This window comes from Aythya ferina, assembly GCF_964211825.1.
Source record: "Aythya ferina genome assembly, chromosome: 23".
Classification (NCBI taxonomy): Eukaryota; Metazoa; Chordata; class Aves; order Anseriformes; family Anatidae; genus Aythya; species Aythya ferina.
Window position 1 is genome coordinate 5,586,059 of NC_140321.1, and position 25,749 is coordinate 5,611,807.

The 25,749-nt window shown below is 68.7% G+C and overlaps 3 protein-coding genes across 7 annotated transcripts; all 3 read right to left on the reverse strand.

Moving 5' to 3' along the window:
- Window positions 1–2,620: 2,620 nt before the first annotated feature.
- On the reverse strand, window positions 2,621–7,746 carry CDC6 (cell division cycle 6). Of its 2 annotated transcripts, none has more exons than XM_084496673.1 (11): window positions 7,574–7,746; window positions 6,690–6,949; window positions 6,282–6,560; window positions 5,971–6,170; window positions 5,616–5,776; window positions 5,383–5,489; window positions 5,051–5,294; window positions 4,663–4,727; window positions 4,329–4,516; window positions 3,110–3,250; window positions 2,621–3,014 (listed from the first exon to the last, which is right to left on the reverse strand). In XM_084496673.1, the coding sequence occupies exons 2-11, from the start codon at window positions 6,934–6,936 to the stop codon at window positions 2,925–2,927; spliced, it is 1,722 nt and encodes a 573-aa protein (XP_084352799.1). In that variant the 5' UTR covers window positions 6,937–6,949; window positions 7,574–7,746; the 3' UTR covers window positions 2,621–2,924. The 2 variants fall into 2 exon arrangements, with proteins under 2 accessions (XP_084352799.1, XP_084352798.1); XM_084496672.1 differs by having other exon boundaries at window positions 5,616–5,779.
- Window positions 7,747–8,387: 641 nt separating this feature from the next.
- WIPF2 (WAS/WASL interacting protein family member 2) lies at window positions 8,388–16,416 on the reverse strand. Of its 4 annotated transcripts, none has more exons than XM_084496405.1 (8): window positions 16,371–16,416; window positions 12,904–12,995; window positions 11,882–12,014; window positions 11,675–11,782; window positions 10,695–11,408; window positions 9,665–9,868; window positions 9,410–9,511; window positions 8,388–9,143 (listed from the first exon to the last, which is right to left on the reverse strand). In XM_084496405.1, the coding sequence occupies exons 2-8, from the start codon at window positions 12,961–12,963 to the stop codon at window positions 9,103–9,105; spliced, it is 1,362 nt and encodes a 453-aa protein (XP_084352531.1). In that variant the 5' UTR covers window positions 12,964–12,995; window positions 16,371–16,416; the 3' UTR covers window positions 8,388–9,102. The 4 variants fall into 4 exon arrangements, with proteins under 4 accessions (XP_084352531.1, XP_084352530.1, XP_084352529.1 ...); XM_084496404.1 differs by having other exon boundaries at window positions 10,695–11,411; XM_084496403.1 differs by having other exon boundaries at window positions 8,388–9,164; window positions 10,695–11,411.
- A 592-nt stretch (window positions 16,417–17,008) lies between these two features.
- On the reverse strand, window positions 17,009–24,790 carry RAPGEFL1 (Rap guanine nucleotide exchange factor like 1; the record flags this gene model as incomplete). The annotated part of the gene is made up of 15 exons (XM_084496109.1): window positions 17,009–17,657; window positions 17,915–17,969; window positions 18,734–18,798; window positions 18,892–18,979; window positions 19,649–19,699; window positions 19,818–19,908; window positions 19,997–20,175; window positions 20,288–20,410; window positions 20,508–20,605; window positions 20,697–20,864; window positions 20,962–21,074; window positions 21,705–21,802; window positions 21,884–22,034; window positions 22,491–22,569; window positions 24,304–24,790. 15 exons carry the CDS (start codon window positions 24,788–24,790, stop codon window positions 17,533–17,535), a joined length of 1,971 nt encoding a protein of 656 aa, XP_084352235.1. The 3' UTR covers window positions 17,009–17,532.
- Window positions 24,791–25,749: the final 959 nt, after the last annotated feature.

Sequence of the window (25,749 nt, forward strand, 5' to 3'; positions counted from 1 at the left end):
CCGCTCCCCTTAGCCACGCCCCTCCCCGCTAGCCACGCCCCCTCCCGCTCCACCCATCCATCCAGCCCCACCGCTGCCCACGCCCCGCGCTCATAGCCACGCCCCTCCCGCTCTAGCCACGCCCCCTCTATTCCAAGCCACGCCCCCTCCCCCGTTAGCCTCGCCTTACCCCTCCTCGCTGGCCACGCCCCCCAGGCCCGCCAGGCCCCGCCCCTCCCGCCAATGGGGCGCCGGCGGGGGCGTGGCCTGGCGGCAGCGGAGCGCTTTGAAGCGGAAGGGGGAGAAAGGGCGGGGGGGGGGCCTTAAAGGGGCCGCGGCCGGTTAATGACCGCTGGGGGGGGGTGTGGGGAGCCCCCCCCCTTGGTCCAGGGGGTGGGGGGGGGGGGGGCAGGGCTGGGGGTACCCCGAGAGGGGGGGGGGGGGCCTCGTGGGGTCACGGGGGGGGGTTGGGGTCACAGAGGGGAAAATTTGGGGCAGAGATGGGGGGGGGAAATGGGGGGGGTGAATTTGGGGGGGGGGGGCCCAGGGCTGGGGGGTCCTGAGCACCCCGGGGGGGGTGGGGGTCACCCACGGGCCCCAGGGATCCCAAATAGGGTGGGAATGGGAAGGGGGGGGGTCACAGCCTCAGCTTCCCCTGGGTGACCCTGGGGGGGGTTGGGGGCTGCTGGGACCCCCCCAGGACCCCCCCAGACCCCCCCAAGCACACCGGGACCACCACGGGGGGGGCCCGGCCAGGAGGAAGGCACCAAAGGGCTCCCAGTGCCCCCCCCAGGATGAGACCCCCCAGGATGAGACCCCCCCCAGAATGGGACCCCCCCCTTGGTAGGACCCCCCCCCATTACCCCCCCTCACCCCCCCCACCCCCTGTGCCCCCCCCCCACCCCCTGTGCCCCCCCCCAGCGCACCACAGCCACGCTGGGAGGCCTCACGGTGTCCCCAAACGCGGGGTCACCCCATGTCCCCCCCCTTATGTCCCCCCCCCCGGCCCCGTCGCCCCGCTCGGGTGCAGCGGCGTGGAAGCGGCTGGCAGCTGGGTGCCGGCGGGGACAGCGCAAGGGGGGGGGACACCGTGGGCACCCACGTGGCCCTTATGTAAGGGGAGGCCACGCGAGGACAGCGGGGAGCCGGGGACAGCGGCGTGGGGACAGGGGGGGGACACGGGGACACCGGGGGGGCACCGGGGGGGCACGGTGGGGAGACACCGGCAGCACCCCGGGGTGCTGAGGTAACGGGATGGGGGTGCAGGGCACCGGGTGCCACCAGCACCCCATGGGGACACCGGGGGGGCACCAGGAGGCCATGGGGACACTGGGGGGACACCGTGGGGACACCGGGGGGGACACACGGATGCCATGGGGACACGGGGGGGAGACACCGGCAGCACCCTGGGGTGCTGAGGCAATGGGATGGGGGTGCAGGGAACTGGGTGGCAGAGTCACCGTGCCACCAGAATGGCCAGGACACCGTGGGGACACTGGGATGCTGTGGGGACACTGGGGGGACACTGGGGGTAACCGGGGGGACACCATGGGGACAATGTGGGGCATAGGGGGGACCCACCAGCAGCACCCTGGGGTGCTGAGGCAAGGGGACAGGGGCGCGTGGCACCGGGTGCCAGAGTCACGGTGCCACCAGCACCCCATGGGGACACTGGGAGGGCACCTTGGGGACCCGGGGGGGACACAAGGATCCCATGGGGACACTGGGGGGACACCGTGGGGACACCATGGGGACACAGAGGGGGACCCACCGGCAGCACCCCGGGGTGCTGAGGCAATGGGATGGGGGCGCACGGCACTGGGTGCCAGAGTCATGGTGCCACCGGCACCCCATGGGGACACTGGGGGGACACTTGTCACCCCGGTGCCCCCCTCACCCAACCCCACCTGGGTGCGGGACCCCAGAGCCCCAGGGAGGGGCACGGGGACCCCCTAAAGTCCCCCCTAAAACCCTAAAGCCCCCCCCAAAGCCCCCCCCAGGCTGTGCCCTCTGCCTCCCCCCCCCCTTCAGCAGCCCCAGGACCCCCGGGGACCGCAGGGACAGGGCTGGGGGCAGCCCCCCCCTTCCCTTGTGCCCCCCCAAAGGGACCCCCATTGTGCCCCCCCACACCGAGGGGGGGGGGGGCAGCCAGGGCCAGGCCCTCATTAAGCTGCGGGAAGCGGCTGAGAGATCAAAGCACCCGGCCCCAATTAGTGCCTGGGGCCGCGGGGGGGGGGCGTGAGAACAGGGCTGCCCACCCCCCCCCCCAGCCCCCCCCCCCTCAACCCGCACCCAGGGCTCCGGGGACCCATGGGTGCCCCCCATCACCCCCCCACAAACAAGATGAGCCCCCCCCCCAAATTTCCCAAGGGGAAATATCCCCTGGGGGGGGTATTAATGGCAGGATGGGGGGGGGGGGGAAGAGCTGCGCCCCCCCCCCCTTCCTGGAGACCCCCCCTTTTCTCCTTCCCCCCCCCCATGGCTGGGAGGCTGCAGAATGAGGTCAGAGCAGCCCTGGGTTAAGGCAGGCAGAAGGGGGGGGGGCAAAGATGGAGAAAGGGGGGGCCAAAAATTGGGGGGGGGCACACCCAGGACCCCCCCAGGGAGCAGGGGGGGCGACCCCCCAAGAGGCAGGAGCCCGTCACCGAACCAGGACTTTATTCGCAGCAGGAGATGGAGGGGGGGTCACCCCAAAAATGGGGTGCCCCCCCCAAAAAATGGAGCATGTGGGGGGGAGCAGAGGGAGGGGGCAGCAGCACCCCCACCCCCTAAAAGATAAAAAAGGGGGGGGGGTCCTGCTGGAGCCAGGAGCAGCCAGGTCCCCCCCCAACGTATCCATGGATAAAAATGCGCCGAGCGCTTTGGGGGGGAAAACGGGGGGGGTTGTGGTGTCTGGGGGGGGGCTGTGGGGCCACGGGGGGGCTGTGGGGCCATGGGGGGGGTCCCTAAAGCAGCCCCCGTGCCAGGATGCTCCCCACCAGCGCGGCGTCCTGCAGCGCGTGCCGTGCCTCCTCCTCCTCGATCTTCAGGGACACCTGGGGACGGGGACAAGTTGGGGGGCTCAGCGCCACAAAAGGGGGGGGGCTCAGGAGGTGCCCCCCCCTTTTCCTACCCCCCCAAATCGTCCTACCTTGGCCAGCCGGGCCTCCTTGGCCCTCTTGAGCTGGAGGACGCCGCGAGCCTCCAGCAGGGTGACCAGGGCCAGGCACTCGGCTTGGTCCACGGCGCAGAGCTGCTGCCGGCGGCACACGCGGCTGTAGGCGTCGTGGAGCTGGGGGCAGAGGGGGCGGCGTGAGGCTGGGGGAGAGGGGGGGACACGGGGACGACGGGGACCCCCCCAGAGCACCCAGAGACCCGGGAGAGCCCCTAAGGAGCTTGGGGGTGGTGGGGAGGTCAGGGGCGCACAAGGAGACAAGGGATGTTGGGGACATCGGGGATCGCAGGAACGGGAGGGGTTTTTTTGGGGACCCGAAGGAACCCAGAGACCCCAGGGACATGAGGGACCCTAAGGACTTGGGGATGCCAGGGATCTTGGGGACATCAGGGATCCCAAGGCCCTTAGGGACACCAGAGACCCCGGGGACTCCAAAGACCTCAGGGATCCCCAAAGAGCCTGGGGACCCCAGGGACCCCAGGAACAGGAGGGACTTTGGGGACCCTAAGGACCCCAGAGACCTTGGGGATGCCAGGAACCCCAGGAGCACGAGGGACATCAGGGACCCTAAGGAGACCGGGGACCCCAAGGCCCTTAGGGACACCAGAGACCCCAGGGACTCCAAAGACTTCAGGGATCCCCAAAGAGCCTGGGGACCCCAGGGACCCCAGGAACAGGAGGGACTTTGGGGACCCTAAGGACCCCAGAGACCTTGGGGATGCCAGGAACCCCAGGAGCACGAGGGACATCAGGGACCCTAAGGAGACCGGGGACCCCAAGGCCCTTAGGGACACCAGAGACCCCAGGGACTCCAAAGACTTCAGGGATCCCCAAAGAGCCTGGGGACCCCAGGGACCCCAGGAACAGGAGGGACTTTGGGGACCCTAAGGACCCCAGAGACCCCAGGAACCTTAGGGACATCAGGGACCCTAAGAACCCCAGGGACTTTGGGGACATCAGGGACCTCAGAGAGCCTGGGGACACCCTAAGGACCACAGGGAACTTGGGGACCCCCAAGAAGCCCAAGGCCCCCAAGGACCCCGAGAACATCAGGAACCCTAAAGACCCCAGCGACCTGGGGGACCTCAGAGCCCCTAAGGACCCCAGGGACCCCCAAGGACCTCAGGAACCCCCCCCAAAAAAACCCCAAGGACCTCAGGACCCCCCCCCAAAACCCCCGTCCCCAAAACCTCACCTTGCCCAGCGTCACCTCGCGGGCGCGCAGGTGCCGGGCGAGGAGCAGCAGGGAGCACACCAGGACTTTCTGCTGCAGGGGGAAGGTGTCGGGGGCCCCGCGCCCCCCCCCCGCCACCATCCTGTCCCCAAAAACCTCCGAGAGGACGCGGGAGACGTGGGGGAGCCCCACGCGCACGGGGGGGTCACCTGCAGGCAGAAAAGGGAGAAGGGGGGGGGTGTCAGGGTTTTTTTTGGGGTGACCCCAAACCCAGCTGTGCAGGGACAATGGGTGTTGTGCCTCCTTTTAGGGCTGCCCCCGTGGGGCCCCCCCACGCCCCCCCCCGGTTACTCACAGCCCGGTGGGGGCTTGAGGAGGGTCTGGGTCCTCACGTCCAGCTCCACCATCTCCACGGCTCGCCTGTGGGGAAACACCCCCGGCCCCCTCAGCACCCCGAGGTGGTCTCAGCACCCCCTTTCCTTGCCTCCTGCCCCCCCCCCGGTGACCCCCCCAAGACACAGCATCACCGCCTTCCCCCCAAACACACCCAATAACAAAACCCCTTTAACCTAAACCTCCGCTTTTTCAGCTTAAACCCCCCATCCTATCCCCACCCCATAACAAGAAGCCCCCCCAACTCCCCCAGAACCCCCCCCTTGGGTGAGGGGGGGTCACTGGAACCAGCATCCCTTCACCCCCCACCCCCTATTTTTATTTTATTTTTATTTTATTTTAATTTTTACCTGCAGACGTCGAGGGCTTTGCGCGCGTCGCCGGACACGGCCGAGACTTTGCGGGCGCAGAACTGGAGGGCGGGGGGGTCCAGCACGGCTTCGGCCCCCCCCCGGGCCAAGCGCTCCTGCAGGATGGCCGCCAGCTGCTGGCGGCTGTAGGGGGGGAAATGCAGCAGGCGGGGGGGGCCGGGGGCCAGGCGGGCGTGCAGCCGCGCCAGGGTGCGCTCCGTCAGGTCCAGCGCGTTGGCCACCCCTGGAAGGGGTAGGGGGGGGGCACAGAGGGGTTAAGGAGGGGTCGGGGGGGGTCCAGATCCCGATTTTTGGGGTGATTTGGGGCTCACCGATGAGGACGAGACGGGAGCCGGGCAGTCGGGGCCAGTCGAAGATGGTGTAGAGCACGTCCTGCCCCTTGCTCTCCAGCTGGTCCAGCTCGTCCAGCACCAGCAAACTGTGGGATGGGGGGGTAAAAAAATTAACTCGGCCCCAAATCCACCCCCCCACGACCTCCTGGGGGTGTCCAGAGATGGGGAGAGGATGGGATTTGGGTCCCGGCCCCCCAAAACTCAGGACTCACAGCATGGGTCCGGGGGTCGTCAGCTCCTTCTCCAGCCCCCTGAGCGCCTCCCTGCCGGCCCCCGGCACCCCCAGGCGCTGCGCCACGGCGGGGAAAACGGCCTGGGGGGAGCTCAGCTCCATGCAGTTCAACACCAGCACCCGGCTCCCCGCCAGCTCATCCTGCTGGGGGAGAGGAAAAAAACACGGGGGGGGTCAGGGCGTTAAAATCCCAGCTGCTAAAACCCCCAAAAAACCCCCCCGGTGCGCTCCGAACCGTGCGCACGGGACCCTCTCCAACCCAACCCAACCCAACCCAACCCAAACCCCCCTCAATTTTTTTTTTTTGGGGGGGGGTTCTCGGGGGTGGCAGGCACCTGGCAGTCGCGCAGCACGCAGCTCAGGCACGCCGTCTTGCCCGTGCCGGGGGGGCCCGAAATGTAGAGGCTGCCGGGGCGCCGTGCGGGGAGGTGCTCCCCCAGGAATTGCCGGATGGCGCCCGCCTCCCGCTCCCGGCCCTGCAAACGCTCGGGCACGGCGGCGTGCAGAGCCCGCTTCGCCTCCTGGTAGCAGCTCCCTGCGTAGGAAAGGGAAAAATTAGGGTGAGGGGAGGGTGTACGGACCCCCCCCCCGGATGCAAACGCGCTTTGGGGACCCCCCCCCCCCGTTACGGGCTACCCGCGCTCACCTTCGGGTCGGAAGAGCCGGGTGCGCACGGGGTCCCCGCTGCGCCCCGAGCTTTGGGGGGTCTCCTGGCCTCGGCGTGGGGTGGGTGGCACCGGGGGGGTCGGCGGCTTCTCGGGGGTGCTCAGCTTCGTGGGGGTGTTGGGTGGCTTCTCGGGGGGGCTCGTTTTCCCCGGGGAGGCTGCGGGGTCCCCGAAAAGCAGGCGGCGCCCCCGGTTCTCCTTGCTGCGCTTGGCCGGGGAGCAGGGCAGGGCGCGGGGGACGTTGCACAGGTTGTCATCGCCTGCAAGGGGGGGGGACACGAGGGGACAGCTCAGCCCCAAGAGCCCCAAAAGCTCCCAGGAGGAGAGGAAAGCCCCTCGCACCCCAAAAGACCCCCCCCCCACATCCCAAGGGGGGGTTGGGGGCTCACCCAGGCGCTTGCGGGGGCTCAGGGGCAGCGCTTGGCACCGGGGAGACAGCGGGGCCGGTGGGGCCGAGCCGGGTCCTGGGGGGTTCTTGGGTAAAGGCGAGAGGTTTGGGGCGGGGGGGTCGCGGTCGGGGTCATCCTGGAGGGTTTTGGCTGGGGGGGGCTTGGCCGGGGGGGCGGCGAGGCAGCGGGCGCTCCGGCGGCGGGGGAAGCCGATGGTGGGCTGTTTGTGGGAGCGGGTGCTGGGCATGGCCGGGGGGGCTCTGCGGGGAGAGGCAGCGTCACACCGGGAGACCCCCACCCCATGTCCCGTGTCCTGTCCCCCCCCCAGCTCTGCCCACACCCCCCCGTAGCCCCCCAGCCCTACACGACCCCACATCACCGCCCTTACCCCTGTGTGCATCCCCCGTAGCCCCCTCACCCTCACCCCATGTGCCCAACCCCACAACGTGACCCCCATCCCACCTCCCTAACCCCATATTTGTGCCCCCCAACCCCACAACGCGACCCCACCCCCCCACCCTCACCCCACACGTGCCCCCCCCAGCCGTACCCCACACACCCCAGCCCCACAACGACCCCATATCGCTGCCCCCATCCGCCCTATAGCCCTGACCCCAATGCCCCGCAACCCCCTACCCCATAACCCAGGGGTCCTGCCCCTATTCCCTGCCCTATAGCCCCCCATAGCCCCCCAAATCCCCCCCATAGCCCCCCATAGCCCCCCAACCCCCCCCCCAGTCGCCCCCCACAACCCCCTGCCCCAATATCCCGGCCCCCAGACGCCCCCTGCCCCATAACCCAGGGGCCCTGCCCCTATTCCCTGCCCCATAGCCCCCCAATTCCCCCCCCCAGCCCCCCCATAGCCCCCCCCAGCCCCCGCCAACCTCCTGGCGCCAACTCAGCCGCAGCCCCTCAGTTCCCGCCACCAGGCCGGGCTGGCCACGCCCCCTTCGCCCCCATTGGCCGCGCCCCGCGCCGCCGGAGCCAATCGTCAAGTCCCGCGCCAAGCGCTCCGGCTAATTGGCGCCAACGCGCGGGGCACGCCGGGAGTTGTATGCCGCGGCGCGCAAGGCCTGCTGGGAGATGTAGTCCTGAGGGCGGGGAGAGGCTCCACGGCCCTGAATGGCTCCCAGTATCCCCAGTGCCCCCAGTATCACCAGTCCCGGTTCTCTACCGTTCCCAGTATCCCCACGCCCAGCTCCCCACAGCTCCCAGTACCCTCAGCAACCCCCAGTATCCCCAGTCCAGGCTCCCCAACCCTCCCAGTATCCCCACTCCCAGCTCCCAGTATCCCCAGTCCTCCCAGTATCCCCACGCCCAGTTCCCCAGTGCTCCCAATATCCCCAGTATCCCCAGTCCCAGCTCCCAGTGCTCCCAGTATCCCCAGTCCCAGCTCCCCAGAACTGACACTGTCACCACTGCTCCCAGTATTCCCCACTCCCAGTTCCCCAGTGCTCCTGGTATAACCAGTATCCCCAGTCCCAGCTCCCCAGTGCTCCCAGTATCCCCGCTCCTAGTTCCCCAGCCCTCCCAGTATCCCCGTTCCCCGCTCCCAGTGCTCCCACTATCACCAGTATCCCATCTCCCAGTGCTCCCAGTATCCCCAGTCCCAGCTCCCAGTGCTCCCAGTATCCCCAGTGCTCCCAGTACCCCCCCAGCAGATCCCCCAGCGAGGCGCCACATCCTCAGGGACACAGGTTCACCGTTATTTCCTTTATTTAACCCAATTCCGGGCTCACGGGGAGGTGTGTGTGGGGGGGTTCCCCTCCTCCCCCCCCCCCAGCAACCCCCAGGGACGGGGCGAACCAATTCTTCCTTTTTTTAACCCAAACCGCGTCCCCCCCCGTGTCCCCCCCCCCTTGCAGGGGAAGGTCCCAGCGCCGTACAAAAACCACCACCGAAAAATAAGCTGAAAGGGGAGGATTTTAGGACAACCGCCCCCCCCTCTCCCTCCACCCCCCCCCCCCGCAGCACGGACCCGGTTAACGGGAGCCCCCCCCCCCTTTTTTTTTTTGACCCCCCCCGGGCACCGGCGGTCGCTCAGCGTAAGGCAAACGGCAAACGGAGCCCCCACCCAGGGTAAAACGCTCAAATTTGGGGATTTAGTGTTAAAACGGGGGTGTGAAACCCGCAAAAACGCTGCCCCCCCCCCCCCCCCATGAGGCTCCTCCTGTGCAAACAAAACGCCCCTGTGGGGGGGGGGGGGCTCCGTGCTTGGACCCCCCCCCCTCCCCAAAACCCCCCCGTGCCGTGATGGGGAAGGGCTGAGGGGTGAGGGGGGGGCACGGGGAGGGGGGCTGGGGGGGGCAGGAGGGTCTCATGCAGGTTTTTTTTTTGGGGGGGGGGGTATTTTTTGGGGGGGGGCAGCTCCGTGCCTCCGCTCGGGATCCAGGCGCCGGCGCCGCCACCGCTTTCACCTGGGGATGGGGGGCAGAGGGGGGGCCCCGCGGGTGGCTGTGGGGAGAAAAGGGGGGGCTGAAACCCCCAGGAAAAAAAAAAAAAAAAAAAAAGGGGGTTTAGAGCCCCCCCCGTGCCCCCCCCCACGGGTAGGGGGGCTCTGAAAATAACCCCCCCCCCCAACGAGGGCGTCGGGGGCAGGAGCCGCGTCCTCTGTGCTGCTCCTGGGGGCACTCAGAGCCCCCCCAGGGGGGGTTTTTTGGCCTCCCACCCGGCCAAAAATTTTGGGGGGGTCTCGGGGGGGGGGTCGGGGGCCCCCTCACCTCTGTTGGTTTTGCTGGGGTAAATCCTCTGGAAGAATTTGTACTCCTCGGGGGCCGGGAAATCCTCGACGGGGTGGAAGGAGTACTTGGACTCGAAGTCGTCTGCGGGGGAAAAAAATTGGGGGGGGGGACACAAAAAAAATAAAAATAAAAAGGGGGGGGCAAAATGAAGCCCAAAGGGCTCGGTGCTGCCCCTAGAACCCCCCCCAAACCCCCCCAAACCCCCCCAATTTGTCCCCGTGCCCCGGTACTCACCCAGGAAGGCTCTGATGGAGTCCCGGTGGCCGTTTCTCAGCGGGGGGGGCGGCGGGGGGGGCCCGGCCGGCGTGCGGGTGGGCGGCGGGGGGGGCTTCCCGCGGCCGGGGGGGTCGGCGGGGCCGTGAACTCGGTAAGGGGGAGGTGGCGGGGGGGGGGCGTCGCGCCCCCCGTTGCGCAGCAGCGGCGGAGGGGGCGGAGGGGCTGCGGGGAGAGACGGGGATGGGGGGGGGGGGTGAGGAAGGAGCCCCCCCCCCCGGGGGGAAAAATAAAAATAAAAATAGAAATAAAAATAAAAATAAAAATAAAAATGGGGGGGGGCAGGGATTGGGTCCCCTGGGATGTGGGAGGGTGATCTTGATGTCTCCTTGCCCCCCCCCCAAAGAGGAGAGGAGATCAGGGGGGGTGTGAGACCCCCCCCAGGTGGGTTTGAGCCCCCCCAGAATGGGCAAGAGACCCCCCCCGGGTGGGTGTGAGCCCCCCCAAAATGGGTGTGGGACCCCCCCCAAGTGGATGTGAGACCCCCAGGGTGGGTATGAGCCCCCCCAAAATGGGTGTGGGACCCCCCCCAAGTGGGTGTGAGCCCCCCCTGGGTGGGTGTGAGACCCCCCCCCCAGTGGGTGTGAGCCCCCCCCGGGTGAATCCAAGCCCCCCAGGGTCAGTGTAAGCCCCCCCTGGGGTGGGCATGAGCCCCCCAGGATGGGTATGAGCCCCCCCAGAATGGGCGTGAGACCCCCCCCAGGACGGGTGCGACCCCCCCAGGATGGGTGCGACCCCCCCAGGGCCCTACAGGACCACCCGTGCCACCAGCAGCACGCGGGGTTCCCACAGCAGGACCCCCCCCGGGGGGAAAAACCCCACCGCGTCCCAATACCACCGTTTCCCCCCCCAAATGGAAATCTCCCCCCCCCAAAAGGAAAATCTCACCCCCCCAAAGGGAAATCCACCCCCCCAAAGGGAAATCTCCCCCCCCCAGCCCCCAAAAAAAGCCCCCCCCCAGAACTTACAGGGGCTGAAGCTTTGGGCTTACCTGCACCCCGGCTGGGGGGGTCCCTTGCCGGCGGGGGGGGGCGGCTGCTTTGGAGAGCTGGGGAGGCTGCGGAATTTGGGGGGGGGGGCGCCAAACCCCTTAAGGGGCCGGGGGGCTTCCTGTGCAGGGAATTGTGCCTCTGGGGCAATTCGGGGGCGGCCTCGGCCACGGGGCTGGGGGGGCCGTTGGGGACGCCGGGGGGCTGGCGGTAAGGAGGGGGGGGCGGCGGGGGGGGGGCGGCGGCGAGGGCTTGCCCCCCCGGAGCCCCCGTTCGGAGGTTAACGGGGGACGGGGGGGGTTTGGCAGGCGGTGGGGCCGGGGGGGGCCCGTCCCGGGTGGTGTGGGGGGTGGTGGTGGTGGTGGTGGTGGCGGCGGCAGGGGGGGGGCGTTGAGCTGGGGTGGGGGGTAAGGGTTTTTCTCGGTTGTAGGTGGAAATTTTGGGGGTGGGGGCGTTGCGGCGGCCCGGGGGGGGCGGGGGGGGGGCGGAGGAGCTGTGCTTCATGCCCCCCGAGGGGTTGGAAGCGGCGTTGGGGCGGGAGAGGTCGGGGAGGGAGGGTCTTTGGGTGCGGGGTAATTCGGGGGGGGACCCTCGGCCGCCGTCGGCATCGTCTTGAGGGGGGGGGCGGCTGCCGGAGGTGGGGGCGGACGGCACCGGGGGTCTGGGGGCGGCCGCTCGGGAGCCGGGCACTTGGAGGGTTTGTTTCGTGGAGCTTTCTGCTGAGGGGGGGGGGGGAAAGAAAAAAAAAATAAATAAAGAGGGAGTGAGGGGTTGGGAGGGGCGCTGAGCACCCCCAGGATGCAAAAGGAGCCCCCCCCCGGGAAGCTGGGGGGGGATTTGGGGGATTTGGGTATGACAGAGAGTGCCAAAATACCCAAATCCTCGGGGTGGGCACAGGCAGGGAGAGCCCAGCCCCCCCCCTGCTGCCCACAGAGCTTCTCCTGGGGGGGGGGGGGGAAAATTCACGGAGTGTGGCCCCCACCTGAGGTGTCCTTGGCCCCCACGGGTCGCAGTTTGGGCACGCCGCCCTGGAACAGCCCCCCCTTGGGCTGCAGCGGCCCCGAAACGCCCCCGCCGCCAGCCTTGGGCTCTGGGGGGAGGAGAAAAGCAGCGAGGGGGGGGTCACGGAGGGGTTGAGAGACCTCCTGGGGGGGGGGAAAAGGCACGGGGGGGGTCAGGGGTAACTCACTCTCGAGGAGGGGGGCGCTGCAGTCGTTGATTTGCGTCACCTTGCGCAGCTTGGTCCCTTTGCAGATGTCCTGCAGGAGCGCCCCCCGGCCACGCTGCTCCTCGCGGCTCAATTTCGGGGGCTCCGTGTTAGCCTAGGGGTGAGGGGAGCCCCCCCCCCGCGGGGGGGAGTGTGAGACCCCCCCAGGGGTGGGTTTGAGCCCCCCAGAGCGGGTTTGAGACCCCCAGAGAAGTTGTGAGACACCCAGAGGGGCTGTGAGCCCCCCAGGGTGGGTTTGAGACCCCCAGGGTGGGTTTGAGACCCCCAGGGTGGGCATGAGACCCCCAGAGAAGTTGTGAGCCCCCCAGGGTGGGCGTGAGACCCCCCCCAGCCAGTTGTGAGCCCCCCAGGGCACGTGTGAGCCCCCCAGGGTGGATGTGAGCCCCCCAGAGGGGTTTTGAGACCCCCAGGGCAGGCATGAGACCCCCAGAGAAGTTGTGAGACCCTCAGGGTGGCTGTGAGCCCCCCAGGGTGGGTGTGAGACCCCCCCAGGGGTGGGCGTCAGACCCCCAGGGCAGGTTTGAGCCCCCCTGGCCAGTTGTAAGCCCCCCAGGGCAGGTTTGAGACCCCCAGGGTGGGCATGAGACCCCCAGAGAAGTTGTGAGCCCCCCAGGGGTGGGTGTGAGACCCCCCCAGCCAGTTGTGAGACCCCCAGGGCACGTGTGAGCCCCCCAGGGGTGGGCGTGAGCCCCCCAGCATGGGTTTGAGCCCCCCAGGGCAGGCGTGAGCCCCCCCCAGCCAATTGTGAGCCCCCCAGGGTGGGTGTGTGCCCCCCCAACTCTGCCCACCAACCCCCCCATGCACCCCAGGAAGCCCCCCCCCAAGCCACGGAGGGGCAGAAAAAAAAAAAACAAAACAGGAGGAGCCCCCCCCGGGCGCAGAATGAGGCCGGGGAAACTGAGGCACGGATAGGGAAGGAAAAGGGGGGGGGGGGCACCCAAAGGTGCTGAGGGGGGGAGGGAGCGGCCCCCCCCCTCCGTTACCTGGCTGAAGGTGGGGGGCGGCGGGGGGCCGGGCGGCGGCGGCGGGGGGGGGATCGGCATCGCGGCTGCTCAGGGCTGGGGGCTCATCGCGGCTGTGGGGTGAAAAAGGGTGAGATCAGGAAAGCTGCAGGAGGGGGGGGGGGGGGAGACCCCCGGGGGGCAGCACCACCACCCGGGGGGGGGCTACGGGGAGCTGCACCCATGGGTGATGCTCCTGGAGATGTCCCGGTCCCAATCCCAGCCCCACAGCCCCGTTCCCAGCCCCATTCCCGGCCCCACAGCCCCATTGTGCTCCCCAAACCCACCCCCCAATGAGCTGTGCCCCCCCCCCCAGCTCCCCTCTTGGGGTTCCTGTGGGGTTTTTAACCCCAGTTCCCTTCTCAGCCCCCGCTCCTGTGGGATAAACCACGTTTCGCTGCTGCCACGGGGGCTCAAATAAATCAGGGGGTGTCCCCGTGGGGCCAGCCCGAGCCCCCCCAGGGGCTCCAGGAGCCTCTCTGAGCCCCCCCCCGAGGGGTCTCCTCGCCCCCTATGAATGTGCCTTGGTGCTGAACCGAACCGTGCCGGGCTCTGGGTGTTTGCTGCCCGGAGGGATCGCAGCCAGGGCACGCCGGGATGGGAACCAGCACGGATCCCAGCTCCTGCCCCAAATCCTGCCCCAAATCCTGCCCCGGGGGCTCCTTCACCCCCCGTGCTCCTTCCCGGCTCCTTCCTCGGCTCCTTCTCGTCTGCTCCTTTTCCTCCTGCCCTGCTCCCGGCTCCTTCCCTGTGCTCCTTCTCCAGATCCTTCCCCGGTTCCTTCCCTCTGCTCCTTCCCTTCTCCCTGCTCCTCCTTGGACCTTCCCCGTGTGCTCCTTCTCCCTCCTCCTTCCCCAGCTCCTTCCCCGGGCTCCTTTTCCCTGCTCCTTCCCTGTGTTCCTTCTCCTTGTTCCTTCCCCGTGCTCCTTCCCCAAATCCTTCCCTCTGTGCTCTTTCTCCTTGCTCCTTCCCTGGCTCCTTCCCCAGATCCGTTCCCTGTGCTCCTTCTCCCTGCTCCTTCCCTTCTCCTCGCTCCTTGCTCAGCTCCTTCCCTCTGCTCCTTCTCCTTGTTCCTTCTCCCTGCTCCTTCCCCAGATCCTTCCCTGGCTCCTTCTCCCTGCTCCTTTCTCAGCTCCTTCCCTGTGCTCCTTCCCCAAATCCTTCCCCCCGTGCTCCTTCCCCGTGCTCTTCCTCCCCATTTCTTCCCCAGCTCCTTCCCCGTGCTCCTCCTGTTCTCCTTTTCTCCCTGCTTGGCTCCTCTGTTCCTTCTCCTCGCTCCTTCTCCCTGCTCCTTTCTCAGCTCTTTCCCCTGCTCCTTCTCCTTGGACCTTCCCCGTTCTCCTTCCCCGATGGGAACGGGACCCTGACAGGGAACCAGGTCCTGACTCAGATCCCGAGGTCCCAACACGTAACGTGGCTCCTGGCCGGAGGAATGAAGCTCCCGACAGGTTCCGAGGCTCCTGACTCAGTGCCGCGTGGACGGACAGACGGACGGACAGATCGGGGGCTTTCTGGGGTCGCAGGGGACCCCACACCAGGGAAAATCCCCCAATAAAGCGCCCGGGGAGCAGGGGGATGCGGCCCCGCAGGGATTAGAGGCCAAGGGCACGCGGAAAGGAAGAAAGAAAAAGCCCTAAAAAGAAAAGCCCCAAAAAGAAAAGCCCCAAAAAGAAAAACACCCAAAAGATAAAACCCCAAAAAAAACAAGAAAAGCCCCCCAAAAAAAGAGAAAAGCCCCCCAAAAAAGGAGAAAAGCCCCCCAAAAAAGGAGAAAAGCCCCCCAAAAAGGAGAAAAGCCCAAAACCCCAAAAGAAAGAAGCTAAACCCCAAAAAGCAAAGCCCCAAAAAAGAAGAAAAGCTCCCCAAAAAAGAAAAGCTCCCAAAAGAAGAAGAAAAGCCCCAAAAGAAGAAAAGTCCCAAAAAAGAAGCAAAGCCCAAAACCCCAAAAGAAAGAAGATAAACCCCAAAAGACGCTAAACCCCAAAAGAAGCAAAGCCCCAAAAGGCACAAGGGGGCCGTCCCCACGCCCACCCCAGGGTTTGGGGTCTCCCGAGGCTGCTGCCCCCAGCGGGGTGACCCCACAGGGGAGCTGCTGCTCGGGGTCCTCCCCAAAACACCCCCCAGGCTCGAATCACGACCCAAACCCCAAAAGGAGCCGCCCAGCAGCGTCCCCCCCAAAAAAAACACCTCAATTGGCTCAGCAGCTGCCACGGGACCCCCCCACGGGACCCCAAAACCAGGGGCTGGGGGTGCAGGAGCACGAGGGGGGGGGTGCCCCCATAGGGCCGGGTCCTTGCTCTTTTAGGTTCGTTTTAGGTTCATTTTGGGTTTGTTTTGGGTTCATTTTAGGGCAGCAGGGGCCAAGGACACCGATGGGGGGGTGACACAGAGGCTTGGGGACAGGTCTGGGTGGCTCCCGGGGGGGGGGTGGCCCACCCCCAGCTGCCTCCTCCCGGCCCCAAAAGCCCGGGGAGGAGTTAATTAGGGCAGGGGCAGGGCCGGGGATGAGTTAATTAGGGCAGAGGCGCTGCTGGGGGAAGCCAAACCCCAACAAAACGCCGGCTCTGACGACCCCCCCTCCCTTTTACCGGGGGGCTCAGCACCCCCCAGAGGCTTTTCCCTGGGATTTCGCCCCCCCAGACACCCCAAAAGGCCCCGGGGGGGGCACAGCGAAGGGACTGTGGGGCCGGAGCCTTCCCCCAGAGACGGGCTGGGGGTCCCGGGGAACCCCCCTGCCCCCCCCCTTCCCTCTTTATAGGGTCAGGCCCCCCCCAACCCTCTTACAGACCCCCTGCCCCCCCCGCAGCCCCCTTACAGGCACCCCCATTGCCTCCTTATGGACCCCATGACCCCCCCACTGCCCCCATACAGACCCCACACCCCCCCCACTGCCTCCCTATGGATCCCCCAACCCCCTGAGGCCCCTTTATAGCCCCACAACCCCCCCCCTGCCCCCCCACAAACCCCCTGCCCCCCCAACTACCTCCTTACGCCCACCCCAACCCTCTTCTACCCCTTTATACCCCCCAGCCCCCCCCCAGCCCCTTTACACACCCCATACACCCTCCACAGCCTCTTTATGGCCCCCCAGCCCCCCTCCTGCCCCCTTACAGCCCCCTGCCCCCCCCCAATACCCCCCCACATCCCCTGCCCCCTTCCCACCGCCTCCTGACGAGCCCCACGCCCCCCCCTCTGCCCCCAAACACACCTCAGGCCCCCCCCAAGACCCCACACCCCCCTCACAGACCCCCAGACCCCCCCCACTGCCCCTTTAACCCCCCCCTCACCCCCCCCCACCGCCCCCTCACAGGCCCCACGCCCCCCCCAGCCCCACAGGACCCCCCCCAGGCGCTCTCCTCCCCCCACAGACCCCGGTACAACCTCGGCCAGGACCCCCCAGGACCCCTCAGACCCCCCCAAGACCCCCCCGGGCCCCCCCCGCTCCTCACCGCCGCCCGCGGCCTCCTCCCGCCGCACCCGGAAACGCGGCCGCCGTCCCAACAAAATGGCGGCCGCCGCCCCCCTCCTGCGCCTGCGCGGGCCGTGGCCGGATGAGGGAGGGGGCGGCAGCCGGGCCGCGGCGCCATGTTGGGGAGGTCGGGGCGGCCATCTTGAGAAGGGCGGTGGGAGGGAGGTGGAAGGCGGGCAAGCTGCCGCCATCTTGGGAAGGTCAAGATGGCAAATGAGGGCGCCCCGCTCTGCAGGCGGCCCGAGGGTGGTGGAGACCCGCCAGGAACCAAGAGGCCGTTCAAGGCCGGGGGATACCGCGGCCAAGCCCCGGAGCCGCCCCTCCCTGAACGAAGCTCAGGCGGTTTTATTTCCCGGCAGCCATGTTGGGAAGGTCAGGCTACTTCCTCTGCAGCCACCATGTTGAGAAGGTCACGTGGCGCCCTTCTGCGGGTGGGGGCGCCATGTTGGGAAGGTCACCGCGCCAGCCCGCCGCCACCTTGAGAAGGTCGAGGCCCCCACCAACCACTAACGGCCCTCTCGTGACATCAGCAGCACGGCTCTGACGTCACTCCCCAGCATGACGTCACTCCCACGATTACGTCACACCCCCCACACACCCCCAGAGGCAGGACACGGGCACGGGGACAGCCATTTATTGGGCCTCGGGCTCTGCGCTCGGCCTTTCCTCAGTATTATTATTATTATTTTTTTTTTTTGGTTCTTTTTTTTTGTTTTTTTTTCCTCCTTTTTTCTTAAAAAATAAATTTACAATTAAAGACGGCATTTTTGGTACAAAATATATACATTCTGGGGGCGCGGGCAGAAGCAGGGGCTGCGGGGAGGGCGGTGGGGACACATACAAAAATAAAGGGGGGAGCTCCCCAATGGGGTGGGGGGGGTGGGCAGGGGGCTGGGACCCCCCCCATCACCCCCCCACACCCCAAATCCCACCACCGCGACCCCCCCACCCCAAAAATCCCAGGGCTGGGCCCCCCCCACCCCAACCCACGGGGGTAAAACCCAGAGAGGGGAGGTGGGGGAAGACCCCCAAAACCCAGACACCCCCCCCCCAACCACCCCCACCACCCCCCAGGCCAAAGTGCGTCAGTGCTGGGGGGGGGGGCAGGACCCCCCCCCCGGGGACCCCCCCCTCTTAAAGCCTCACTGGGCGCCGGGCTCCAGCTTGTAGGAGAGCTCGAAGAGGAGGTTCTGGTTGTCGATCACCTGCAGCTGCCGCACATAGGCCTTGGTCTGCAGCTGGCTGGGGGACGCCTCCAGCTCCAGGCCTGAAAATTTTGGGGGGGGGGGTCCTCAGGGGCTGGGGGGGGGGCTTAAGGGGTGAGGGAGGGGGTTATGGGGTTTTGGGACCCCCTCCCCATCACCCAAGGGTTTGGGGTTGGAGGGTTCCAGGTCCTGGGGCCTGGTCCTGTTCTCTCTGTGTGTGGCCCCCCCCCGGCAATGAGGGTTTGGGGAGGGGTTTATTAAGGGATGGGGGGGGGGTATGGGGGGGTATGGGGGGGTTCTGGGACCCCCCCCTACTCACAGAGGGGGCGGCTGCGGTACTTGCGGATGGTCCTCACTTTCTCGGCGATGCAGTGCTGGGGCACAGAGCAGCCCCCCCCCCATCAGCACCCGCACCCTGGGGACCCCCCCCCAAGGAACCAGGAACCCCCCTTTCCCCCCCCCCCAGGAACCCTGCAAACCCCCCTTCCCCCCCCAAGAACCCAGGGATCCAAGACCCCCCCCAGAACCCAGGGACCCCCCCCAATGGATCCAAGACCCCCCCCAGAACCCAGGGACCCCCCCCAATGGATCCAAGACCCCCCCCAGAACCCAGGGACCCCCCCCAATGGATCCAAGACCCCCCCCAGAACCCAGGGATCCCCCCAATGGATCCAAGACCCCCCCCAGAACCCAGGGACCCCCCCCAATGAATCCAAGACCCCCTCCAGAACCCAGGGACCCCCCCCCAATGGATCCAAGACCCCCCCTCAATGAACCCGAGACCCTCCCCCATCCCCCCCCAGAACCCAGGGACCCCCCCAAACCCAGGGACCCCCCTCAATGAACCCGAGACCCCCCCCCAGAATCCAGAGACCCCCCCCAATGAACCCAAGCCCCCCCCCTGATGAATCCAAGCACCCCCCATCCCCCCCCAACGATTCCAGGACCCCTCCCCATGAACCCAAGACCCCCCCCCCATTAATCCAGGACCCCCCCCACCTCCCCATTTTGGGGATGTTACCGAGCACCCCACACCCCCCAGCCCCCCCCTCACCCCCCAGGTCACCCCATAAGGGTCAGTCCCATAACTGGGGTGCCCCCCCCCTCGTTTTGCTGTGCCCCCCCCCCGGACACCCACCAGTTTCTCCACGTTCACCAGCCCGTCCAGGAGGGTTTTGCTGCCTTCGTGCAGGAACGTCAGGTCTGGGGGGGGGGGCACAGGGAGGTGAGGGGGCCCTGTAGGACCCCAACACCCCCCTCCCTCCCCAAATTTTGCCCCCCCCCCCCTCCCCAGACCTTTGAGGATGAGCGGAACGAAGGGGATGAGGGGGGGCTTCATCTTGGCCAGCACCTCCCGGTAGGTCTTGTGGTTCCTGCAGGGGTCCTGGGGGGGGGGGAATTGGGGTTGGGGTGGGCGGGGGGCTCCCCATGGGTGGCAGCGCCGTGCCCAGGACCCCCCCCACCCTCCTTGTCCCCCATGGAGCTCACGGGCACCCATGGGCTCCCCAGAGACCCCACAGAGCCCCCCTGGCACCCCATGGACACCCAAAGACCCCATGGAGCCCCCCCAGCACCCATGGGCACCCAAAGACCCCATAGAGCCCCCCGGGCACCCATGGGCACCCACAGACCCTACAGAGCCCCCAGGCACCCAAGGGCTCCCCAAAGACCCCATAGAGCCCCCCAGGCACCCACGGGCACCCACAGACCCTACAGAGCCCCCAGGCACCCAAGGGTTCCCCACAGACCCCAAAGACCCTCTAGCCACCCACGGGCTCCCCAAAGACCCCCCCGGAGCTCCTGGGCACCCATGGGTTACCCAAAGACCCCACAGAGACCCCTAGCACCCATGGAGACCCCACGGGGACCCCACAGAGACCCCAGGCACCCACGGGGCTCCCCAAAGACCCCAACAAGAGCTCCTGGACACCCACGGGTACCCAGAAACCCCCCCACGCAACTCCCCTGAGACCCCACAAAGCCCCCCCCGGGCACCCCTAGGACTCCCCAAACCTCCCCCCCCCCCCCAAATTTTCCCCCCTCCCCTCCTCACCGTCAGGTTCTCAAATTTCCGAAACAGATTTTTGAATTTCCCCGGCAGCTTCTGCGAGACAAAAACCCGGGGGGGGGGGGGGGGGGGCCGTCAGCACCTTGGGGGGCTCCCAACCCTATGGCTGGGGGTCTCCCAGCCCCCCCACACCCCAAAAAACCCCCCCCCTCACCTCCCAGGTGAGCCGCAGGCGGCTGATGGCCGCGTTGTTGAGCCCGATGACGACGGCGTAGAAGGACAGCATGTCCTGGTTCTGCTTGCAGCTAAGGGGGGCAGCGGGTGAGACCCGGAGGGGCTCCCCAAACCCCGTTTGGATCCCCCCCCAAAAAAAATCAAACCCCCAAAGCTCACATGGCGGCGATCTTGATGAGCTTCTTCAGCAGGTGGGCGCGCTTGCCCAGCGACTCGCAGAGGAGCAGCTCGGTGCCCACCCAGTGCTGCACCTCGCTGCAGCGCTGCAGCAGCAGCTCCAGGTTGGCCGTCTCGCGCCGCCCGCGCTCCCCGTGGAAGACGTAATCCACGAATTCCAGCTGCAAAAAAAATAAAATCCCGGGGTCAAAATCCCCTTCCCCGTGGGTTTTTGTGGGTTTTTTGTTTTTGTTTTTTTTTTTTTTTTTTGGGGGTGTCCCTGCCCGCGCGCACCTCGTGGATGCAGCGGAAGAGCTCCCAGTGGAAGGCGGTGAGGTGGTTGGCGATGTCCTCGGGCTCCACGCGGTGGATCTCCGTGTCCCCCGGGACCACCGGGATCTCCTCGGGCAGCGGCACCTGCGTGGCGAGGAGGGCGCAGAGAGGAGAGAAAAGGGCTGGAGCGGGGCGGGGGGGAGGCCGTGCTCCTCAAAAAGGGCCCCCCCCGGGTGCTCACCAGCGAGTCGAAGGCGTCGCGGGTGCAGGCGAAGAGGTGGCTGTTGATGCCCAGCGTGGTGAAGACGCACTCCTCGCTGGGCTGCAGCACGGCTTTCTCTGCCCAAACAGCAAATTGGGGGGGGGGGTCAGCACCATCCAACCCCGCATCCCCACAACCCTCTGAGCCCCCCCCCGAGCCCGTGCCCACCTCCGGACGAGGCCACGGTGACGAGGACGAGGGCGTCCTCGCGGGCTCCCTGCTCCTCCGAGTACTGCAGCTTCTCCGTCACCGAGGCCAGGATGTCCTGCACCGAGGCCGAGAGGCGGCTGCGGATGGTGACGTACGAGTGGTCGGGCATGTAGACGCGGCAGAAAACTGCGGATTACGCACGGGGAGGGGTTGGCAAAGCCCCTCGGGACCCCGATTTTTCCCCCTGTTTTTGTCCCCCCCCCCCCCCCCTCGTTGGACTCACTCTCGTCGGAGCCCCGGAAAGCCACCCGGGTCTGCAGGCAGGAGTCGATGCGGCGAAAGTGGCGGAAGAGCGGCTTCACCTGCTTGCTCGGGGGGGGCGTCTCGTCCGCCACCCTGCGGCACCGCAAAGGGCTCAGCACCCATGGGTGCCACGGCCACGGCCACCCCCACGCACAGCGGGGCCTCGCGCTTTGAGCTCAGGGCACCCCAGGCACCGGGTGGCCCCCGGGAAGGCAACCTCGTGCGCCCCATGGGGACCTGGGGACCCCCCCCCAGGGAACCACGAGGACCCCGAGCGCCCCAGGGGGACCAAAAGAACCCCGTGGGAACCCCACGAGCACCCTCAGTGCCCTATGGGGTCTCCAGAAGCGCCCCACAGGGATAACACAAGCGCCCCAAGGGGACCCCCAGTGCCCTATGGGGACCCCAGAAGCACCCCATGCATCCCACAGGGCCCCCCAGTGCCCCATGGGGACATCACAAGCACCCCACACGCCCCACAGGGACCCCAAGCACCCCACGAGGACGCAACATACCCCACAGGGTCCCCCCCCAGTGCCCCATGGGGACCCCAAGCACCCCACAGGCACTCCCAGTGCGCCATGGGGACACCGCAAGCACCCCACACGCCCCACGGGGGACCTGAAGCACCCCACAGGGACCCCAAAGGGAACCCCCAGGGACCCCCAGTGCCCCACGAGGACCCCAAGCACCCCACGGGGACCCCACGGGGACCCCACTCACTTCAGCTCCACCGTCTCCACGAGCTGGTGCAGCTTGAGGATGTCGTCCTCCAGCTCGTGGTACAGGGCCGTGTCCTTCATGATGAGCAGGTACAGCTCCTAGGGGGGGTCAGGGGGGGCTCAGGGGGCTGCAGGGCCATACTGGGGGGGCTGTGCTGGGCGGGGCGGGGGAGCACCCACCTTGATCACCTTCCCCGCGCTCTCCTCCTCCTGCAGCAGCCCCTTGTAGGTCTCGAGGAAGTGCAGCAGCACGGCCAGCACCGCGCGCTTGCGCCGCAGCCCCGCGCCCTCCTCCCAGCACGCCGGGGGGCTGCCGCCCGCCAGCACGAAGGTGGCACCGTCAAGGAGGCAGCGGGGTGGGGAGGGGGACAGCGGGGACCCCGACTTGTCCCCACGCACCCCTCGTGGCACCCTGGCACCCACCCTGGTTCCCTTCCCCAGCTCCCTCCTCGTGCCCCTGGGCTCGTCGCCACCCCCCTGCACACCCGTTTGGCACCCTCGTGGCACCCTGGTGCCCACCCTGGTGCCCACCCCGGTACCCTCGTGCCCACCCCGGTGCCCCCCCCGGCTGCACCTTCACCGTCACCCCCATGCCACCCCCGTGCCACCCCCGTGCCAACCCTGTGCCACCCCTGTGCCCAGCACCTGGCCCTCACCATTGCACCCTCTGACCCCCTTCGTGGCACCCTCGCGCCCACCCTCATAGCACCCTTTGCCCCCTGGCAGCCTCGTGCCCACCCCCGTGCCCCCCCCCCAGCTCTGTCCCCCCCCCAGTCCCCAAGGATATTGCTGGTGCAGCTGCTGCAGGAAGCGCTCGGTGGGCAGGAAGAGCGAGTGCGTGAGCACGATGTCGTCCAGCAGCGAGTCTGGGGGACACGGGGAGGGGGTCAGTGGCGGGCACCCCCCCCCCCAAAAAAACCTACACCCGGCGAGGGGACTGAGGTCGATGGGGGCCCCGCTCCCAGCCCCACGGGGACGAGCAGGGGCAGAGGCACACAGGGAAACTGAGGCAGGGGGCACGGCGACAGTGCCAGGGGTGCCACGGGTGGCCCTGGGGAGGGCGTTTTGGCACGGCGCAGCCGTCACGGTGCACCCATGGGACCACCGGGGACAGAGGGGACGGAGGGGACAGAGGGGACCCCGCTGGCCCCGGCCACCCCCGCCACCACCTCGACCTTTGGCCACGGCGCCGCTTCCTCGCCCTGCCCCACGTGGGCGGCCCCAGCGCCAACCCTTGGCCTGGGGTGGGAGCAGGTCCCCGGTGACCCCCCCACACCCACCCCAGGGTGCTCCCCCCCCCCCCCCCCCCGGTTCCCCCGCTCGTGAACCCGGCCACGAAACCCTGCCGAGGCCGGGACCCCGCATCCTGCACCCACAGCAGGGCCTGGGGTGGGCAGCGTAAGGTGGGGGGGGGGAGGGCAGGTGCACAGCCCCCCCCCCATGCCCCCCCAGGCTCTATTTGGGGGCAGGAGGTGCCCAAACGCCCCCACCCCGAGGGGCTGCAGCTCCTCCATGAACCCGGACCCCCGGGGGCCCTCCCTACGTGGGGCAGCGCTGGGACCCCGTGGGACGCACAGAGCAGCCAGCGGCAGAGGGGGGGGGTCCCAGACACCCCCCAGACACCCCCCGGACACCCCCAGCCCCCTGCCCCACAGGGTGCCGCCCCCCCCAGCCCTGCCTCAGTTTCCCCATCCCTCCGCACCCCCCCCCAGCAGGTGAAGGGCCGGCGCTCCCCAGCCCACCGCTGGGTATCCCAGACCCCCACCGGCTCGGGGGGGGCCCCCCATGTTCCCCACACCCCGGGGACCCCCCCCCGTGCTCCCCACACCCCGCAGGGCCGGGCCTGGCAGCGTGTTGGTGCAGGCAGAGCCAGCGCTGCCAGTCCCGGCTCGTTCCCCCCCCCGAGGGCTCCCTCGTTTCGGTGAGCCCCACCCCGGCCCCCGGCACCTTCCCTGGAGCCCAGCCACGATCAGAAGGGGGGGGGGCTCCCACCTTTCCCCCCCCCACCCCCCCCTCCATCAGCAGCCCCCAGAATAGGGTGGCCAAAGCAGGGGGGGGGCTGCAGAGGGGGGGCGCGCTCGCAGCCCACCAGCCTCCCACCCCCCCCAAAACCCCTCCCAGCACCTCGGGGACCCGCAGCAGGCGGTGGGAAGGGGGGAAACAAGGGGGGGCACCCCCTCTGCAGCCCCCCCCCCGGTTAATTTTAGCGCCGGGACAGCGTTAACCATTAACCTGGAGGCCGCCGGCAGCTCCGCGCCACCGCAGTCGGTGCCCGCTGCCCCCCCCCGCAAGACACCACGTAGAGACCCCCCCCCACACGACCCCCTCAGGATAACCCAAAGACCCCCCCCAGCACCCCACACACCCCCCCCAGCCCCATATCCCGCAAGGCCTCACCCTGACCTTGACCCCCCCCAATTTTTACAGCCCCCCCCCCCGTAGCCCTCCAAGCCGGTGCCACCCCCCCTCCACCCGCAGCATCCCCCTGGCCCCCCCCCGCACCTCAATCCCCGCACCCTCCGGGATCCCCTAGCACCCCCCCCAGACCCCGCAGAGCCCCCCCCAAAAAAAAAAATCCCCCCCCCCCCCCTTTTAGGTACCTGCTCCGCAGCCCCGGCCGTGCGCCCCCCCCGCCGGCAGCCGCTCGAGGAGCGCGGTCAGGAGGCGCTCGGGGGGCGCGGGGGCGGCGGGGGGGCAGCAGCAGCAGCAGCGGGCGGCGGCGGGGGGGGGCGGCGGCGGCTCCGGGCTGGGCAGCGGCTCCCGGTCCCGGTCCCGGTCCCCCCCCCCAGGGGAAAGCTCGGAGGGGGAGAGCGCCGAAGGGGAACGCGGAGGAGCCTCGGGTTGGGGTGGGGGGGGTGAGGGGTAAGGAAAGGGGTGAGGGGGGGGGCGCAGCTCCAAGCAGCGCCCCCCCTCGCTCGGTCGTGGCCCCCCCGGGTCTTCGGGGGAGGGGAGGGGGCGAGAGAGGCTCCGCCGCCGGGGAAGCGGGAGCGGGGCTGGGGGAGCCCCGGTGCGGGGCTGGGGGGTCGGGGGGGGCGGGGGGGGCAGGTGCGAGCCCGGCTTCTTCAGCAACTTCTCCAGCGGCTTCATGGCCGGAGAGGGGGTGGGGGGGGTGGGGGGGAAGGTGGGGGGGGTCGTCAGGGGCCCATGGGTGCTGAGGGGAGGGGGGGGGCCGGGGGGGGGGGGGCTCCGATCAAGGCTCGGGCCCCGGCGCCGCGCTCCGCCTGCCCCGCGCCTGCTGCGCGCTGCGCCCCCGCCGAGCCACCACCCCCCGCCCCGCCCCCTGCCCGCCCCCCCCCCGGCCTACCAGGCCGTCCCCCCCCCAAAAAAAAAAAACCGGTACCCCCGGAGCACCCTCAACCCCCCCCCCCCCGCAAGGCTCAGCCCCCCCCCCGCACCGCCTCCACGGGACGCGGGCACGCGTGGGGGGCGGTGGCAGCCCCCTCCCCTCTTTACGCAGCCCCCCCCCTGCTCGTTAACGCCGCCCCCCCCCAGCCTAAATCCGGCCCCCCCACACCCCCCCCAACCCCCAACCCACCGTGGGAAAAACCCTCGGAGGGGGGGGGGGGGTGGGATGCGGGACCCCCCCCCCCCCCCTTTACGCCCTACTCCACGGGGGAGGGATGCGGGGCTCTCCGCCGCCCCCCCCCACCCCAAAAGGACCCCCCCCCATCTCCACGCCCCCCCCCCCCCCCCCCCCGTGGGTAGGGCAGGGCAGGGCAGGGCAGGGCCGGGCGGGTCGCGGTGCTGCCCCCCCCCACGGCGCCGGGCCGACAAGCTGGGGCAGGCGGCGGGCAGGGCCGGCTGGTTCCCGTGGGGGGGGGACACACAAAAAAAAAAAAAAAAACGGGGGGGGGGCCCCGGCTGCGGCTTTGTTCCCGTTTCGCCTCCATCCCGCAGTTGCTTGGCAACTCCCGGCCGCGGCGCGGGGGGGGGGGGGCTGCGGGATGCGCGCCCCCCCCCCCCCCAACACACACACACACCTCGGTGCTGGGACCCCCCCCGTGTGCTTTCTGCCCCCCCCTTCCCCGGGGGGGGGACACACACGG

Bases quoted from the DNA above. Each gene is read 5' to 3' on its own strand.
- CDC6 (XM_084496672.1), bottom strand. From the start codon at position 6,936: ATGCCCAGCACCCGCTCCCACAAACAGCCCACCATCGGCTTCCCCCGC. The intron at 5,780-5,970 runs GTGCCTGCCACC...CCTCTCCCCCAG, and splicing joins GCGTGCTGCGCGACTGCCAG to CAGGATGAGCTGGCGGGGAG. The intron at 5,490-5,615 runs GTGAGTCCTGAG...CCCATCCCACAG, and splicing joins ACGACCCCCGGACCCATGCT to TTTGCTGGTGCTGGACGAGC.
- WIPF2 (XM_084496403.1), bottom strand. From the start codon at position 12,963: ATGCCGATCCCCCCCCCGCCGCCGCCGCCCGGCCCCCCGCCGCCCCCC. The intron at 12,015-12,903 runs GTAACGGAGGGG...CCTCACCCCTAG, and splicing joins CGCCCCCCACCTTCAGCCAG to GCTAACACGGAGCCCCCGAA. The intron at 11,412-11,674 runs GTGGGGGCCACA...CCCCCCCCTCAG, and splicing joins GGGGGCCAAGGACACCTCAG to CAGAAAGCTCCACGAAACAA.